Below are 19,946 nucleotides of genomic sequence, written 5' to 3'. Positions count from 1 at the left end.
TGCCATATCTGGTTTAAAACATCCTTATATATTTTTTTTTCTTTCTTCTTTTGTTTTTGCATATTTTCATAAGGAAAAAAAATCTCATTAAACTACTACCCATACTTTCCTAAGTGAGTATTCTGAGCAGAGTATTAGTGATATTAGCAGTTAGTTTCCAGAGTGGAAATAACAACATCTGCCTCTGATTGTCCCAGCACAGGAAGTATGACTTTTGGGAGCTCTCAGAACAGGCACCCAGCATTGCCAGAAACAGGAATCTCTTGAGCGAGATTATACTGCTTCTTTTTTTTTTTCCAGGAGCTGGACTAAAATTTTTGTAATATGCACAAAGTGTCCACACATTCCTTAAAAATCAGCCATCACATATTGTCAGCAGCATTGTTTTCACAGGATAATCCTTGGTGATGTACAAAATGAAACCTGTTATCTCTTTGATGAATGCATTTTAAAGTCCAAGGATGAACATGGGTAAGTGACACAAAGAAGAGAGTGAAGATTTGCAAGCAGTGACAAGAGCTGTCAGGAAGGAAAACTAGTGTCTTTTGAAGTGGCTTCTCAGAAGTCATCTCCCCCAAAAATTTAACTCTTCTTATCCACACTTGTGCAGTACATATAAATTAATACAAAAGCTTAATTAGCTACTATCCCTATAAATTAAAGAGAGGTAGAGCCCAAGGTCTTGCAGACATTGGCCAGAAGATCCTGTTAGATTGGATGCTGAGAGCTGTCTCCCATGACAGTCCTGGATACTAAGCCACTGTTAAATGTCTGTCTTGATGGAGATTTATTTTGTATGTGCTTGAAACTGAACCATGTCACATATTTGGCAGGAAATGTAATCCCTTCAGAAAGAGGATTTGATCCTCAGTGTGATCTTGCCATTCTCAGGCAGGAATAGCTCTTGGTAAAGCCAGTGCTAGGTCTGTCCATGTATTTCTGTTTTGAGTAAGGGACAAGCCCCAAACATGGGGCTATGAGAGCAAAAGCTCCTGGCCCCACCAATCCACATGGCCTCGATGGCATGAGATGTCCTACAGATACAAACTGCACAATGCACACAAAGGATGCCTCCATCTGAATTCATGCAGAGAATTGCTGGATACTTTTCAAATTGTTTCCCAAATCCACAAGTGGCATGTGATGCAAACAGCAGCATCAGAAGGATCACTATGAAAGAGAGTAAGGCATGGCTCCTGGTTTGAACAGAATCAAACAAAACCACTGAATTAATGACAGCTTAGAGATCCTCCTTTAGAGCTGACAGGTCCAGAATTCCCCCATCAAGTTGATTCTCAGTTCTGAGACTCTCTTTGGCTTGCCCTTCTCCTTTCTTCTGTTCAGACCTCCCCCTGCTATCAGCTACACCATATCATTCTGTCCTTTCCTTCTGACTGCATCTCCTAAATTGTAGCTAGTCCCATCTCTCTGCCTTTCCTCATTTTTGGGTGGCACTGCCCATATGAAATTACCATTGCTGAAGTATGAGTTGGGATTTACCACCCCCTTTGCCTGAAAACCTTAGCTGTGAACCTCAGCAATGGCTGAGAGTACAATATATCTGGGATGCAGCATAGCATTTGATACAGAGGCTCACAAAATCTTATTAGAAAAATATCTTACAATGTCTTGGATAAGAGTGCTGTCATGGGGATTGCAAACTGGCTGCAGGAATGTAAACAAAGGATAGTGGGTCATGACAAACAGCACTCCACTGAGCTGTGAAGGGGTATCCAGTTGGGGTTCCCCAGGAGCTCCTGTTAAGCCCAGTTTCATTTAACATATTTATTAATGCCCTGGAAAAAGAGATGATCATTCTGAGAACTAAATTCATGGGTGATACTAAATTACTAGATGCTTTTCATATCAATCAGGACAGAGTTATTCTATAGAGGGAAAGCAGAGAGGATGGGAACAGGAACAGTCTGTGACCAGCCTCACCTATACAAATATGTGAGGAGGGGTTTTATGTCCCAACTCATAATAATGGAAGGCCACTGACAGTCCAGCCAAAATCAGTTTGCCTCTGGTCTGTCAAAGGCTGAAGCAGAGAAATAACATTAAAATCAGCTAGGAGGTAATTATTAATTATAATATTTCTCCCAAAGATCCCAGATAGCTCATTTTCTAATCTCAATAAATTTCAATGTTTGGGGTTTTCTAAGATTTTGTGTAGTTTCATACTACAAAGTGGCATGTAGCAATGTAATACAAAGCCATGTGTCTTCATATCAATTTATAATGTCTCTTTTCTGGGGAGAAGTCAGTGGTAAAAATCTCACCATTTTCTTTTCATGACTTCTTTGAATGTACTATCAACATGATGAGAACAGAAGTAATAAAAATTGACAGAAGCGATAAGCCCTTTTAGGAATTTCACTCTCCACGAGCAAAATAATCCACCCAAATGGAATCTGTCTAGAGTTATAAAAGCAAAAATAAATTCTGCATGTGCCCAATAGGTCTTATGTTACAGAATCATAGAACCATCAGAGAATGGTTCGGGTTTGAAGGATCTAGTTCGAACGGCTCAGCGATGAGCAGGGGTACCTTTCACTAGACCAGGCTCCTCATGAAAAATAAGTTTTTTTCCTAGCACTGTGCTCTGTGTGCTATGGAAACACCCATGAAAATATGCCACTGTCCTTATCTAGTTTAATGACAAAATGTGCAGAGTGCTTAACTACACCATACTTTTCCATAACAGATTGTGTCTTGCTCAGCACATATAACTGGAGGAAGAAGGAGGAAGAAGGGACATTCTGAGTGATGGCTTTTGTTTTCCCTAGTTACAGATGATGAAGCCCTGCTGTCCTGGAATGGCTGAACACCTGCCTGCTCATGGCAGTGGTGAATGAAAGCCCTGTTTTGCTTTTCTTGTGTGCACAGCTTTTGCTGTACTTTTACTTTTCTGATTCTCTCCCCCACCCCACTGGGGAAGGCAAAGCAGCAGCTGTGTGGGGCTGAGTCACTGGCTGGAGTTAAACCATGACACACAAAAAGCCTTAACATGTCAGCTAAAACAAAGGTATCCATTAAAGATGATGTTATTCCCTACTTTCCTTCCTGACTGGTAACGACTGACATGGTAAACTGGAGCCAAATCAACCTAAGAAAGTGTAAGTAACACACACAAAAGTCTCTTCAGGTTGTGTTAAGTCATGACAGAGGATGACTTCAGCAGACGAGTGAAAACCATGCCTGGCTCCAAGTACAAATCCTGAATGTTTGAAAATGTGATAAGAGATCATTTTAATCCACCTTTTGAAATACCTACTACTGCTAGTGGCTACTATTTTTTTCCTGTAAGTATTGCCAAAGAGACTACTTAGGAAGCAAGGTTAAAAATTTCCAGGAGAAGTTTAGTTGTAGTACCATCCAAGTAAATATAAATTTTTGATTTTGTACAATGCAATTACTTGTGTGACACAAAGCACTAATGTGTGGATGCTTTATTTTTTAATGGAATGTTACACCTAAAAATTCTTAGGACTGGCAAGGGAAAAATCCCTGCGCCTAAATCTCATTTGGTGAAAGCTTGTGTAGTAACTTTGAATTTAGAGAATGCCTTTCAAATATGATAAAAAGTGTTTTTGATGGGTCCTGTTATATTATAATTTTCTCTCTTGTCTCGAGAGTTTAACACATCTTTTCGGTGGAATATTTGCAGAGACTCTTCCTTGCTCCAAAGTTTCTACAGAAGTTAAACCCAAATTTACCTAGAAAAGTTACGTTGAGCTAGTTTCTGGCAGCAATCCAGCAGCATCTTTATATCTGCACAGCACTGTGATTATCTCACAAATTCACAATACTTTAATTCTGAACCCTACTATTTTCCATAGAGGCAATATCTTCAGTGCTAGTCTGAATGCTCTGAATGTTAAGTGTCTGGCTCTGGCTGGATTCCCTACATTTTTTGTCTGTGAACACGTAGCACATGGCTCTTGATTACTACTTTTAAATTGATCTGTGTCTGCTATGAAAATTTATTGCTTCATAAAAGTCTTTCAGGGTATCAGCTTCCAAATTAATGATTTTTCTCTCAAGCTCTGACTTTGAGAGCTTACAGTACAGAATTGTGCAGTCCAGCTACTTGAATCAAATTGAAATCCATCCATCTGCAATTCAGATCCAAATTCTTTCAGTGCTCTTGGCTCATCTCTAGGTAAAGAGCAGCTGTTGTCCTGTTAAAGTGACTGTAAATAATTCTAACTTCAACAGTGAAATTCACCCCGCTCCACTGGGGACCACTTATCCCCAGGATGTTCCTAGGTTTGGTCTTCAGCTGGTGGAGGCTGCATACTGGTGCTGCAGGGGTGCTGCTTTACAGGGTCTGGCCCTGGCAGAGGCAGTGCCAGGAGGTGTGGCAGCCCTGCAGGGCCGTGTGCCCTCCTGGGGACACAGGGATGTGGGGACATGATGCTGAGCCAGAAACCCTGACTTGTGCTAATTGCACAGGGCGCTCACACCCATACAACACAGGTGAGGAGGGGGAAAAGGGTTTCTTTCTCTTATTGTTTTGTCCTTTTTCATCCCCAATAAGCCTGTCACCATGTTTTTTAGGGGTTACATGTGTTCTGCAGCACAAACAGTACCGCACCAGAAAGAGGCTTGTTTACAGCAGAGAGTCAGTAAAGTGTTTAAAGGAAGAATTTTCCAGTAAAAAGAGATGGGCCCTAACTAAGAAGGAAGGTACTAGTTAAAGCAACTCTATCAGAATAGCAGATGAATCACAATGTGATATAGCACTATTTGAAAGGATGTTTTGAATGGAGCTGTCAGCAAGTATTCTAATAGCAAGTCTTCAATTTCTGCTTTATGGGGTTTTTAACCACCAAGAAGAAAACATAAGTAACAAGGAGGGATTTAGGAATTGTTTAGTGCTTGGCTGTTCAAAGAAAGAAAAGAAGCCTCCACATGCATTGCAGCTAATGAAAATTGCCATTATGGGGTTTTTTAGTCCATTTGTGAATGCTAAACACTGTAATAATGCAAAGTCCTTATGATTTTCTAAATCTTCTCAATAAGGAGGATATTATCTACTTATTTAATGACCCAATCTCTAATGGCAAGGAGCTGCTACCACCAGCAGCTCCAGCTCATTCACATAGCTCCTCTCCCTAATTAAAAGGTCTTTACAGTTAAAAATAAAGAAATAAATCAATCAAAAGCCCAAACTGCCATCAGATGATAGGAAAATAAAAGGCACTTCAGGGACAGATTTTCAATTGCTTGGCATCCACAGCTGGGAGTATTCTTTTGAAACAACCCAGTCCTCCTTTAGGCACCTCCGATAGTGCCAGACAGTTCAAAAGTGCTCAACACATATTTCTTTGGAAAATCCATCCCTAACTGTGGCTTTGTGTCCTACAGCCATTGTGACTAGAAAGACCCAAACGTAAGTCACCTACCTCCCTGTTGGAGGAATGTCATCAGCATCACCCCTTCTGCAGGAAACTATAATAAAATACCTTACTGTACTCATCTGTGCTCTTGCCACTGCTTGCTGCTGCAAGAACACAGGCAGCAGGTCTGTTTTTACCATGCTGCCAGTGACAGCAGCAATAGCTGTGCTCTTGGATGTCTCTTGCAGCACTCAAAGCCAGATGCCCATATTGCAGCACAGACTCCTTACTAGCTTGAATATCAAGCTCAAAATGGAATGTTGCTGTCTGCATGGCATTCCTTGAGGGTAACGTGCCATTGCCAGGCTAAAAGTTTTCTTAATGGTTATCAGTCTAAGACCAAAACTTGAGTTTCAAGAGCAGTTTGGAGCTAACGAAGCTGCAGTATCTTTCTCTGAGAACAGAGAATAAAGCCCAGAGGTTTTTTTAGCACATCCCTCCACTCAAACAAGAAGCATTTGGTGGTATTAACATACTACCTGTTTATTCAAGAGGAAATACAAAAAGTTCAGTTAGCAGTTCTTTTTTTTCTGCAGTCTACAGCTGTGTAAATATTATCCCAGTCTCTCCTTTGACATCCACTTAAATCTCAGGCCTTGTGTGCAAAATGATACCAATGGAGCTCAACACTTGTGTACCCCACTGCTGTGTCCTGACACACCTAGGACTGAATATTTGACTTCTGTGAGACCAGTGGTGCCATATAGTACATCCCTGAAGTGACCTCATTTTCTAAAGACAGCTTTACTAAGAGTTTCCTAGGTCTTAAACATGGAGCTGAGTATGATGAAAGAGTTATGGAATCACCATACCAAGATTTGCATGACAACACTGAAAAAGAAGCCAAATTGTAGTTCTGCATCATTTACAACTGTCACCCTGCACAGTTTCTATTTTGATCTGCTCAGATGAAAAGCTGTGTTAAGTTTTAGAAACTTCTCATCTGTGTTTTCAAGTCACTTTTGAAGGCTATTTGCCTTTCCCATTTTCTCTGTGGTAGCTAAGGAGACGAAAGTCTTTCTGTATGCACCAGATATCCCTTACACAATGGGAGAGAAATACTGATATTTTTATATTGCACAGTGGTCATATTTATGAATTGATGCATGCTTCATCATAGCTCTAAATAATGGAACACTTTGGATAGGAACAAAGGGCCTGAAACTGTTCGTCTGACTACCTCCAGCTTCTTCTCCCTTCTGAACTCCTTACAGGCTGATTTTGGAAAGGTAGAGCTTCCTCAGGATCAATATTACCCATGAAAATGATTTATTCAAGAGAAAAAGTAAGGCAAAGCCTTCATCATAATACAATTTTCCACCTACTCCTTTCCCATCACCAAAAGGAACAAATGCAGGACTCAGAGTTCCTATTTTGGCTTGCAGAACTTAGCTGAACTTCTCTTTCAGTCCATGCCAACATCTTGAAGTTTCTCTGGCATGTCTTTAGGGCCTCTGATGTTACAGGGATCAGTGATGAAGACTGTCATGGGATGCATAGATTATTGCGGCCGTAGCTCCCTGCCCCCCATGACACTCCTGATGCAAACTGTGAGACAAAGCTGTGTTACCCTCAGCCCTTTTGAGCTTTGGGGATACACAAAACCCACTATAATGTTGGAGGGCAGTGAAGATTACTGTACCCTTTCCCAGCTGGGGACTGAACATGAGAAGACAGGACAATGGTTGTGGGAATGGACCCACAGCTCATCTGCACAGATGGGGCAGGAGAGAAGCAGTGGTCTCCTAGTGCAGGATGAACTCACCTTTTCTCTTAGTCTTCCACTGGTAAAATTCTGCGAATGAAACCTGCAATACCTCAGACTAATTTCACATTTTTTAAAATTGAGATTCAGACACTTTGCTGCAAATAAAATGCAAATATATAAACATGCAAGTCACCACCCAAGCTTATGTTCTCCGTCACTGTAACTTATGTAGATTGCTGCCTATGTGCATAGCTTTCATTACAAATAAAACATAAAAGCTGGTGCATATCCTGAAGAACTATTTTTCTTTATTGCAACAACATTACACAAAGCCTAGTAACATAAACAAAGATTAGACTTGGCTGTTCTGAACAAATAACCATTTATTGTCAAGGCTTTTCAGGAGCTTTCATTTTCCCTTTTGAAAAACAAGGTCCTGTGCCAACCTACCAAATGTGTAACATTAAGTAGTAAGCAAAATAAAGGGACACCCTGCCAGACTAGTTTATAGACAACCTCAGAGTGTCACAGCTGTACATGTCCAAGCTAAGACAAAAACCCAGTTAAATGAAGCAGACATATTAAAACCCCACCAGTGGAGTCCCTTGGGACATCACTGCTGTTCCTTAATGCTGCAACCTGCCTTTTGAGCAGGAGGATACACAGGAGGAGCAGTCCGGGGGCAGAGCGGTCCCTGCTGCTGGAACAGCACACAGCAGAGCACAGCCAGAGAAGCTTTTCCCTATTTCCCATCCTGGCACAGTGGCAACGAGCACAGGACAGAGCTGTCTCAGCCCTAAAGGAGCAGCCAGGTTTATGATGGGCAGGTGGAAGGAGAACCCTCTGCGCCTCAGTGTGTCTGCTCTGGCTGTGGTACTGCAGCTGGTGAGGCTCTTGGCCTCTGGTGCTCCCTGAATGTTAATTCCACCAGAATTCTCCATTTTAAAGCAATTGTGAATCTCCTAAACCCAGCCAGAAGTAATCACACAACAAGCTATCCCTTAGACAATGAGCAGAGATTATTCAGCTTCCTTGTACCCCAGTGGAACTGCAGCTTCCTTCCTGCCTGTGATTGGGGCTGTGATTAACCGCACAGTTCAAGGTGAAAGAAGAATGTGGTTCCAGGCATATATGGCTTTCTTTGACCCCAGCAAAACACAGTGCCAGATATTTCAATTAGTGTGTACCAAGGTCACAAAATCAATTTCTTATCGCCGAAAAACACACATACTGTAAATTTCATTTTCAAGCCACAATCTCTAAATTAAATCTGTGTACCTAAAAAATATACAGTACAAAATTGAAGTCCTTCATCCCCCTCCTTCTCCTGCAGCCCAGCAGCATTTTCACACACATCCCCTGTCTTTGTGCTCTATATTTAGAGCACAATGTTTGGTTAGATTCTAATCTTCTTGGAGAACGTCATTATCTCTTTCTTTGGCAAATAGAGGCCCAAAGTGTCAATTACCTTCTTAAACTCTTTCATACACACAGGGCTGAGCTGGGTTTGATATTCTGTCTGCCAACAGCTCAGTCGGCAATTTTTCACAGTCATACACAGAAAAATTGTGCACCAGCATATCATCCTGGATAAATTACACATTTCAAATGTGGTTACATACAACTTCACCATTCCTGACTAGTATGTTCTGGCAGAAGAAAATAAAAAACAACAATTTAAAAAAAGGCAAAAACCCCAAAATCCTAAGTGGAACACTTTTCTGCAATTGAACTCTATGACTTCAATATAGAGTCAGAGAGAAAAAAGTTAAATGAGTGTACAAGATTAGTGGGATATTATATGTTAATCAGCATAGCTGTGCAGAAATGACATAATCTTTTATGAGTTTAATTCCTGATGATACATCCCTTGCTCTGTGGGTGACACTGACTTCATAGCCCCAAAGGCAGCTCAGAGTCTGATGGCTGCAGCAGCCGCTACCATGGGCAAGTCTGGATTGAGAAGTCTCAAGGAAATGGAATGCATGGAAGCAATTTCTTTACAGTAAGTCCTGGTCTTTCCTTAGGAAAAGCTAATTTTGTCTATACAACCACAGAATGAGTAAAACTGACAATTTTGAGATTGCCTTACATTTTTTTCATAGAAAAGTCTGCTTTTTATTCACATGCCTACCTATACACAGCTCCCTGTGTACATGGCCTTGTGTATTTAATATACATGTATGAGTATACATGTTCAGGAAATACTTTTCATCCTTTTACTTCAAACCAGCAAGTGAGAAGAACATATTGTTACTGTTGGACCTCCTGGGAATACTTCAGATGTTAGAGACACAGGAAGGGAATCATATCTCTGGTAAACACAGAGTAAGCAAACTCTGACATAATAAGTTTAAAGCTCCTTAAATGAATTTTCCCACATCCTCTAAACTTGTAACATATTGATTCCTAGTACATAAAGCAGGATGAAAGGAGTATTTTCTCAAGAAAGGAAATCAGCATTATTTGGCAAGGGTTAAAACATATTTTGAATTAAACAAGTAAGAAACCATCCAAGTGCAGACGATCAGTCTAAAAGTTTGGGTAAATTTTTGAGAGAGACAAATAACTTTTTTCTACTACATCATCTACACACACTTAAAAAACTCTTTTTAGATACTAACAGGACTAATTGAAAAGAGAGTCTGGATACCATTAAAGATATAACAAAAAGAAGTTTTGTTTCTTTCTGGTCCTTTCAAAAATGCATTACTGCATTTTAGTCATGCTCAAAGTACCATTTCAAGAAAATGTAAACAGAAGACATGAAAAAAATAGAGGGGTCTTTTTTTGTTTGGCTCCAATCTGTGAGTGTAATGAGTCTATCTAAAAAGTCCCTGAAATGGACTTTGTCTAAGGCTTCTTAAAGTCAGTGTCAATCTTACAAATGGTTATTGTGGGCTGTGTCTTCAGCCCAGGTGAACTGTATTTTCTGGCAGTAGGGAGAAGAGCTAACCCTCTGAAGATCCTCTCTCATTTGGGTGGGAAACTGGGGATTTTTTCATGTGAGAGAGAAAACCGGATTTGACACTTTGGATGCAAAAAATGTTTTGAGTCAAAATGTCTTGGACTCAGCCATGTACAGAAGTAAGACAACTGGAGTGAGACAGCCTCCACCATGCCTTATTCAACAGGGTTGTATGACTGCAGACATCCTGCACTGCTTTCTTTCTGACTCATGTTCTCACGCATCACCAGGCACTGTTGTAACACATGCTCCCCTTTCAAAGGCCTGAACTACTCTCAAAAAATTCAAGTAAAATATAATTTAAATAGTAGCTATTAAAAGTAAATTCAAGGCTACAGAAGCTGTTTTGACTAATGCTAGTAGCCAAGGGTATGGCTATTTTCAGGAACATAAACATAACTCCATCCTTTGTGGCTGGAAGGCAACCATACAGCAGCTGCTTAGTCCCCTGCAGCCTACAGACATCACAGACATCAAGCCCTTCCCAAACTCCAAGAAAAGTGTGACATCTTGCACATGAAAAGGCAAAAACCATACATAAAGCTGTAGGTCCCCAAATGGCCAGGAACCTACTGAGTTAACATTAACACCAGCACTTTCCTAGGCAAGTGGACTGTCATGCACCAGCAAATCAAATCCTCCCAGTTAATTTGTCCAGAATTTCAATTCCATGATTTGCCTACAGTTTTAATCTGGAATGTGAAATTGAGATAACTCAGCTGGGTAACATCTCACAGCTCAGCAGTCAATCTCTGCACTTCAAGAAAAGTGAAAAAACATCCAGCTACATTATCACCAAAGAAGACATAAGGGAAGAAAACATTCTGTCCCCTGAAGAGGAACCCTGAACCCACAGGCTTAGTTAAATATAATATCTAAATATGCAACAAACAGGGAGGTGCCTCCTAACAAATCTTGGGATAACCAAAATGCCAGACACCTAAACCTGCAGTAGGAATTCTGAATTCAAAGGTGACTCCTGCTCTTTCACACAGCCCACACTGTTTTTACCATGCTCCACCCTGAAACCACGTAAAAGCCCCAGCAGAATATAGAGGCAAAGAAGAAGAGATTAGGAGATGCAGGAGGAGAAGGGGAAAGGAAAAATGGTAAGGAGTATGTCAGAAGGGCTGGGAATTAGTGGTCATCTTTGGCCCCCTGTATAGCACATTCCAAGTTTTCCAAGCTGTCACATGCTGAGTTGAGCCCTGTTATTAGCATTTGGCTAAGGCATATCTTTCTCCTGCTGTGCTATGTTAGAGCAGCTGCAATTTGCCTTTTTATAGCTTGTGGTAACTGATAGCGGTGAAATAAATTTAGGAAGTGTGTGGATTGGATCTTCCATATCAGTGATTTCAGATTATTTGGTAAACACAGAAGTGACATCCAGTGATGTATGCCTGCTGGTAACAAAAAAAAAAAAAAAAAAAAAAAAAAAAAAAAAAAAAAAAAAAATTCTCCTTTGGTGAACCAGCACTTGAATTAGATAATTTTCTATTGAAGAGCACTTCTGGGTAGAATAAAATGATTATACACAGTGGCTTTACAGGGTCATTTTAATTTGAAAGCAAAAATCCCTCAAAACAATACACAAATTGGGTGCTGCAGGATGGTAACAGTGACACCAGTGAATCCAAACAAATTCAGTGACTGCAATAAAAGTCAATGGTGGGACTCAGCAATATCACGTTAGAAAAATGAACTGAGGTCTCACAGGAAAACTCCTTTTTATAGCTGGCAAAAGCCAGAGAGTTGGTTGTCTGATCCTCCATAAAACAAGAAAATATGTTTGTGTTCAGATATTGAGCATGCTTTCAATTTGATTCAGCTGGATTTATACAAATTGCCCTGTGTTCTAACAGGGATTTTGTATTTTGATACAAAATACCACTTTGCACCGAGGTATTTTTTACCTCTGTACAATGATAAATCCTCCCACACTGCACTTTAGAAACAGAGCTACTGCCTTACTCCAACAGAAAGTTTCTCTGACAGCCTAAGACCCTGCTCAATATTTCTGGAAGAGCTGTAACTATTTTACAAGTAAGACTGATTAATCTTGCAGTGTAATTTGCAAGTGACATTTACAAGGGAATATTGTGTAGGGATATCTGGGAGGGATATTGTGTTCAGGCTTTTCCTGCTTGCCTGCCTACCCTCCTGGAACAAACAGCACTGCTTCATTTTCCTTCCGTATTTTACAAAGTTAAAGTAAACACTGTGATCACACTGTTTACTTTAATTTCCTGCAGTGTGCCAGCAAAGCAGCAAATTGGCAGTCAGCAATCAAGAAGCAGCCAGCATTGAAACAGCAGAGCTGCTTAGGAAAGCATCACTGATGCCAACTCATTTTCCCCTTTGTTTTAAAAATAAAATATTGGCTTCTATGAAGTTTTACTTCTACCCCTATCTTTTCTAAAGGATCTGAAATTTTGTTTGTTTCCTTAATTTTCTTTTGGAAGAAAGCTGGAATTATGAACAACACCTAATTTATATGTTCAACTCTTTTTATATAAAGAAATGCATTTACAACTATGGCAAATATATTCTATTTATCTGTAAAAAATCTGTGGCATTTTTGCATGAGAGGAAGTTAACTTGTCTATAAAACAGTTGTTTCTGGGTATATCTTTATTTTTTATGCCAAGAGCTTTAGCCCATGTTACTTCAATTAGGTGTGTGGTATTGTCAAGCTAAAGCCTCATGCATTACGTACAGAATACACATCTGCCCAAGAACAGTCCTAAAAAGCAAATAGATGTGCTAACAGAGGTCATTCTCTCTCATCTAATACTACATAAAGCAAGGAATATAAATACAAAAGAAAATGTAGAAAGACTGGGATAGTATTTTGTACCTCAGAGGTGTAAAGCTTGACAAGGTGACTCATTTATGGCTTTCTGGAAGATCCTGTACAGAGGGAATTTATTGCTATGTAGGCTATAATTCCAATATATAAAAGAGGCCAGATGCCACAATCAGTTATTCTCCTGACTATGTGCATTCCTGCACATATTCTTGCTGAAGACAATGAGATTATGAAGAGGATTAGCTTTTTGTTAGAGTGGCCAAAGTATGCCTTCAGAAAGTCCAAAACATGACCTAATTTAAAGTGGTTGAAATCTTGTGGGAAAGATTGTAAGAGGATAATTATTTTAAAAGCCATGACTTTGACACCAGGAAATTAAATTCATATCTATGTGTCTTTATCTACACACAGCAAATCCAATAATCTTGAGCTCTCTGCAGTCACTTAGCCAGCTGGCAAAGGGAGCAAAGTCAAAACTAACAAACCCCATTCCTAAGGTATGTTGACATCAGTGATTCATGATTCATCAATAATGGTGCTAGGAAATAAATGTAAGAGGGCATTATTGCCTTTTGCAGCACAGAAAACTCAAGGGAAAATGTCTAAGTGTGTCACATTGAAAACACAGGGCTAGCAAAGAAATAACTTTTACAAGTATTTAAGAGGTGTTACAAGCAAGTGAAAATAGAGAAACAAATGTAAACCTTTCAAAAACTGTAAGAATATAGCTATAAATAAAAATGAAGAGTTTCTCAACTATGAAAGTTTAAGAGGACTAACCTGAAAACTAACACTTGCTGTTCAACGCGTTTATAAGGAGAAAGAATTTGAATTGCTTGTTTCTGAATAAAGTCCCAAAACAATGACTATTCTGCTTTAATTGTCTACCAGGATAAGCACAATGAAGAAGCTGGATCTAAGTTGTGCAAAATTACTAATGTTTTTGGCAGCAATTATGACTCTGACAACCCAGCTAAATAACTAAAAGGGCAAATATGTAAACACAATGCACTATATAGGCTCTTTAGAAAATGCCTGTATTAGCACATAATTGATGATCTCCTTTGAAGGTGACTGCACTATCATTGTAAAAGCCCAAGATTATTAACTGAATAAAAATGGGTAGCTATCTCTAGAACAGCAGATACACCTGCTGCTTTCGCCACACAGAACAGCAAGATCTCATACATCATTAAACAACTGAGGCTTTGCTTTACGTTTTCACAGCTTTAAACTATTTATGATAGGGTGTAGCCTATATTTCTAATCCTTTATAGAACCTACCCAATTAAAATTCTGGTTACTTTTTTATGCTATTAGAGGACTACTGCACAATATTAATAATGCACCGTGTTACATGCTGCCCTAGAGAAACATTGTCTCTCTTTCAGGGCCAGCAGCCACACAGTTCTGATATAAACTTTGCTGCTTTGCTGGAGGGTAAGTGACTTTTGTGGCTGTTGAGGTATTTTACCAGAGAAAATGTTGGTCTCCTGACATGAGGCTTGCTTCAAACCATTGCCACTTAACTGCAAAGCGCCACAAATACATCTAGTATCTTGTTTGCCTGGACTGACATTGGAAATTTTATTTTAAAGACTGAGTTTTCAAACACTGGGTATAATTATTAATAAAAAATTAATGGATTAACAAGATTTGTGAATGCATATTTCACTGCACTGAATTTTCTTTAAGTGCTCAATAAATGTTTTTATGAAATTTGAATGTAGATTTCCATAAGAAAATACAGGTAAAAGAGAAAGTAAGGAAAAAGTACTGTATGAGAAAAAAAGAGCATGGAAGGTAAGATAAATCTGTGCTCACAAATTTGGATTTAATAACATTATAATGGGTACATATATAATGGAGGGATTCAACAACATCAGTCATGGCAGTGAGAAAAACAGGTATATTTACTGCAAATTTAATTGATGGTTCATGATCAAAGACTTTCTAGACCAGTACAGACAATGTAGTGGGTACCAGATGATGCTAGGTAAGTAAATGCTAGTTTGATTTATTCCAGGTAGTATTGCTAAAATTGACTTGGTTTTCTCCTTTCTCTGCATTATTCACAAATGTAGGCCCTTGACTCTGCAAACATGATGTGCACTTATCGTTCAAATCAGCTGACTTTTTCATGGTACTAAAATTGAACTAGTGCAAGAGCAAAACCAGTGTTGTGAAGGCCATTTCTTAATTTCTTTTGAACAGCTTGATAGACAAATAATGATTAACCTATCAGGGCAAAGATAACACTAAATTCAAGAAATATGTTTAGAAACTACATCAAACTTGATGCAAATAAGAAACTGACAGAACAGTGTTTGTTCAGACTTTAGAAGGGAAGGCAAAGGGCAAATAATAATGCTGCCTACACTATCTAATGGGAGGTCACGAGGGCTTATGGAGGAGATGAAGCTAAACTATTATTAGAAATGTGGTAAGTGCACATGGGAAGGAACATTTACAAGCTGCAAACAGAAAAACCTCAACCAGACATCAGAAAAAATGTTTTCACAATTATGGTGGTGAGACACTGAAACAATGGCCCAGAGACGTGCAGGTTTCATCCTTGGAGGTACTCAAAACTCAGCCGGCCAAAGCTCTAAGACACCTGCTCTAAGTTTAATCTGCTCTGAGAGGGGAGCTGGATGAGATGACCTCCAGAAGTCTCTTCCAAACTAAATTATTCTATGATTTTTTGATTTCTTATTTTTTATTATTTTAGCCATCTATATTTCTGTTTAAACATTACCACCTCATAAAAGGATAGACATGTTTCTTAGAAAAGTGCCTTTGAATTTCTAAATTTTCCTAAACATACTTCCAAGCAAAGCATGGCAAATGTGCTATAAAAATCCCAAATACCTGTGGGCTGCTTTCCTGCACTCATACCAAACCAAAATGTTCCTGCTAAGCAGTAACTGCTAAATTTCCCAAAACACTTGAAACACAAAAACTGACCTGGTAGATGGTTGCTACTCATAACTACTTCTCAGGGTACTGAAAACTGACAAGATTCATATGAATTTCAGCCTGTCTGCAGCTGGACATAACCATACCTAACAGTGAAAATAAGTATTAGAGATATTCATAGTAGAAGAAAACTCAAAAATGAAGGCAGGAAAAACATCCTTTTCTTTGGATGAGAGATAGAGTCATCCAAAAGCAGATCCCTTAATAGGATTTCTGGCATATTTCTCTTGCAAGAAGCTGTAGTAGAAAAATCAACACTGGCATGTCTCTGTGGCATACACACCTCCTTGGGTTTCTAGAGCAGCCCAGGAGCTGTTATTTGATGGTGATCAGCTGCTGGGAAGAGTGGCCAAGTGCTGTGTGTGTGGGGCAGGGAGCTGAGGGCTGTACAGTAGCCACCACAACAGCTGTAAGCTTCAGAAATCCTGAGTTACAGGGGAAATTGCTGAAGGTAAATCAGCAAAGATGCATTATCAACTCTCATGGAAAAGGAAAGCTGGAAAGCAGGTCACGCACAACTGAGATGCATGGCATGCTGTATCAAAACAGTAGGCTGAGAGTAATTTGGACAACTTCTCAGAAAATGGTAACGTTTTTGTCTTTGAAAGCATGTTAGTGTACGACACTGTTGTGACATAAAGTTTAATCCTTGAACTAGTGGGCTCTTGAGTAAGTTTTCCAAGCGAGCATATAACAAAAAAACATATAGGTACAATCTGTTTACCTTTACACACTGTTATGCCATTTCCTGTGTATCCTTGGGAACAATAGCAGCCTGTTGTCCCACCCTGAACTTCACACCTGGCGTCTTTGTGGCACGTCATGTTGCAGCTTGGAGAAGTGCAGCCATAGTCCAGCAGACTGGAAATCAGAACTGCAGCGAAGGAAAATCAGACTTATTTTCATTGTCTAAAAACTTTATTCTGAGCTCTGAGCCAAAGGTTTCCACAAAATGGGTGTATTCCAATAACTTAACATCACAGACTCAGCTGTACTGCATGATAGGGAAGAGCCACCAGCTACAGGGGCTTCTGTGGTAAAACACCAGACACCGTAGATAAAGAACTCTAGTGTGTTCTTAACCAGTATAAAATTGGTAAACAGCTTAGAAGTTACTCAGTGATCTAGGGGAAACAGTTGGATGGCTTTCAAAGCTCTCTAGTAGTTTCCAGTAAAGCACAAGCATTTATTTGCACTCTGAATTATGTATTGAGCATAATCCAAACTGTCCTACACCTCCGAGGGAAAAATACCAAAGAGGGTTTCCCATAGCAGACTTTTTATTTTTATAAACACTTCCATAGTTCTGTAGCTAACACACAGGCATGGTCTGGTAGATTAAGATGAAATATCACATATTTACAGCATTATGAAAGCTCAGTTTAAAAGTTATTTATGGTGTGGCAAATTATTTAAATTTAATCTCTTAAAAGACCATAACTACTTTCCCATTGTATGAATGTATATGGTTTTCAATACAAAGAAAAAAAGGAATCTCTTATTTTGAGAAAGCTTACAGATCACCGTACTATCACACACACCCAACAGATAAGATATGAGGCATTTAACTCAGAAGGGAAAGTAAGTTTTTTACTTTGTAGTTTATAAATTTTTAGCAGAACGTAGTGAAAGTTGCAGAACACAGAGATCCTACTGGATGCTATTGTCTCCTGTAGTTCTGCTTTTCCCTACCTAAATGTTCTTCTGGATATTTGCTAGCCTAATGTTACAGTTTCATTGCCTCATGAAATCTCACTGAGATGCTGTTTTCTTGGACAAATTAAGACTTCATGAAAAATTCAAAAGATTGAAAATTACAGACAATTTAAAAATAATTATATATAATCCAAGTCAATTTAGTGGTCAACAAATTTCACATTTTCTCTATGTTTCTGAGAAGAGAGATCTTCTTCCACAGGGATTAAAACAGAAACTTGTGGGATTCTGTTGTCATTTTACTGTTTTCAGCATGTGAAATCCGAAAATTTCCCAAGCAGATGGAGAGAGATAAGGAAAAAAACCCCAAAACCAAATGCACAGAAACCCACAATGTTTCTGTCTTTTTCAGTACAAAAGCCACAGTGAGATAAAGACAGGTGTTTTGGGGTTTGGTTGTGGGATGGTACTAACCATGCAATTACCAAATCCAACTGTAGCAGAACTGATCAAAGCTACAGGGACTTCCAGTCCTGTGTATCCAGCAGCTTTCAACCATCCCCGATATAATAATTTCTCCCTGCCAGATCCCACTCCATTCTCACCAGCCACATGCTCCCCAGAGACAGAGATTTCACCTACCTAGGAATGGAAGCAGTTTCATTGGTGATGCTGTTGCTGTGCTGTGCCTGGTGCAGAGCCCCTGTGTCACAGAAAAACCTTCCCGCTTTAAAATATCTGACCGTGTGCAAAATACGCACATATGCCTATCAGGAAAGTGGTGTCCTGGTGCAGGGGCAGCCCTGACACTGCCCTTCGTCCCAAGCTTCACGCTTCCAAAAGTTCCTGAGGCTCACAGGCAGGACAGGAAGGGTCAGGAGAGGCTGAGGACCTGGTCTTCTGGCAAATGGGAAAACAATGAGAAAGTAAAAGGGAAGCAAGAGGCTGCGTCTTGCAGAGGATATCAGAGGATTCAGGGGTGAGGAGGTTAGAGGAGCATGGAGATGTTTGGGAAGTGGCTGGGGCAGGGGGAGGGTGCAGCTGGAAGGGGTGACTGCAGCCTGCTGGCAGTACAGGAGCAGCAGCAGAAGGGAGCAGGTGGAGCAGATGAGGGAGGGTGAGGAAGAGGTGGAGGAGAATAGTAACTTGCTCAGCGTTTATGAGCTCAGAGGTAACGGTCTACATGTTTCCTTCCACCTTCTTCCTGCTGACATGAGTATATGTTAGCCCTGAGACTCTTTGTTTGGAATCAGTCTTGGCTAACTTCTGTTGCTCTTACTGCTTTCTTCAGTTTTGAGATGGATCTTTACTACAGTCAAGCAATGTTGCTTTAAGGGTAATGGGATGTGAGGGAGGTACAGGAAATCTCTGAACTCGGCTTTGTGAGGAAAACAAAGACATAGACAGGGAGGAAAGAGGCAGGAAACTCGGGAACTGAAGGAGACCAAATTTCCATGAGTTCATGGGTTGCGTAATAGGACATATTCAATATAGCATTTGGCATGTCTTTGTGCTTAATGTGAGAGCAGTTTTATTCTCATTATGACATCCTAATGACACTTCAGCATGTACTTATAATATCATGCTTGATATGGCAATATTTCCTCTAATCTTGCCATGGACAATGTGCCTACAGCCATTTCCCAGCTTCCTGGAGGTGATGACTCTCATGTTGAAGCACTGTAAAACAAACAATGATGTGTGCCTGTCCTTACAGATGCAAGCTGAGGGACATGCACTAACAGCCATGCTGCTGGGAGAGTGGAGAATCTCTCTAAGGTAAATAAAACACATGAGGCTGTGGAATGTCACTATGACAAAACATATCATGTCTGACTAAAATGTTTTGAGGCTGGGATTTTGGTGATGGGAAAGCGTCAGTCTGCTCTTGGGAATTATCTCTAGATGTGGCAACATTTTTTTGTAAACTTTTTAGGATCTATTTGCTCACCACCATTTTCCAGCCTCATGATCACTGCTGGCTGAAGTTCAGTGGGTTAATCTACTCAAGCCAGAGAGGTGTGAGGCATGTAGAAATAGCACGTAGGTGTCTGGTTGGCACAAAGTACCTCCGGAGCACCTTGGCAAAGAGAGAGGAAGCTCCAGGAACCGGATGTTAATTTCTGATGAACTGCAGAATAATGAACAAAGGGTCCAGGTGTAGGAAGACCTTTTTCCCTTCTGTTTGACTTTGTGATGGGGGGAGGACTTAAAGGGTAAGAGAGGAAGGGACCAGGAATCAGTTTGTTTTGTTAAGTTTTCCCATAATCTAATGCATGGAGACACAGAGGAACAGAAAATCAGATGACCTGAGGACAACTTTGATCTGCATGTCCTGCCCTTGTGCTGGCATGTGCTGTACTGTAAGCTCAGCTGGTGTGTAATAACTTACAGATCCTGCTGCTAAACTTCAGCAGACTA

At 39.9% G+C, this 19,946-nt stretch overlaps 1 protein-coding gene across 2 annotated transcripts in view; it reads right to left on the bottom strand.

Annotated features, from left to right (window-relative positions):
- ADGRL4 (adhesion G protein-coupled receptor L4) overlaps positions 1-18,805 on the bottom strand; it is a 73,503-nt gene extending 54,698 nt beyond the window's left edge. The window contains exons 1-3 of one of the 2 annotated variants that reach the window (XM_069023052.1): positions 18,723-18,805; positions 18,168-18,425; positions 16,594-16,743 (exon numbers count right to left, since the gene is read on the bottom strand). In XM_069023052.1, coding sequence (XP_068879153.1) covers positions 16,594-16,743; positions 18,168-18,288 — 271 coding nt within the window. In that variant the 5' untranslated portion in view covers positions 18,289-18,425; positions 18,723-18,805. Of the gene's footprint in view, positions 1-16,593; positions 16,744-18,167; positions 18,695-18,722 lie in introns of those variants that run through there. The other variant, XM_069023051.1, reaches the window with a different exon arrangement.
- Between the last annotated feature and the right edge of the window lie 1,141 nt (positions 18,806-19,946).

The sequence above is a fragment of the Aphelocoma coerulescens genome, chromosome 8 (genome assembly GCF_041296385.1).
Source record: "Aphelocoma coerulescens isolate FSJ_1873_10779 chromosome 8, UR_Acoe_1.0, whole genome shotgun sequence".
NCBI lineage: Eukaryota > Metazoa > Chordata > Aves > Passeriformes > Corvidae > Aphelocoma > Aphelocoma coerulescens.
Note: the sequence above shows the minus strand (reverse complement) of the source record. Positions and strands in the feature narration are given on the sequence as shown.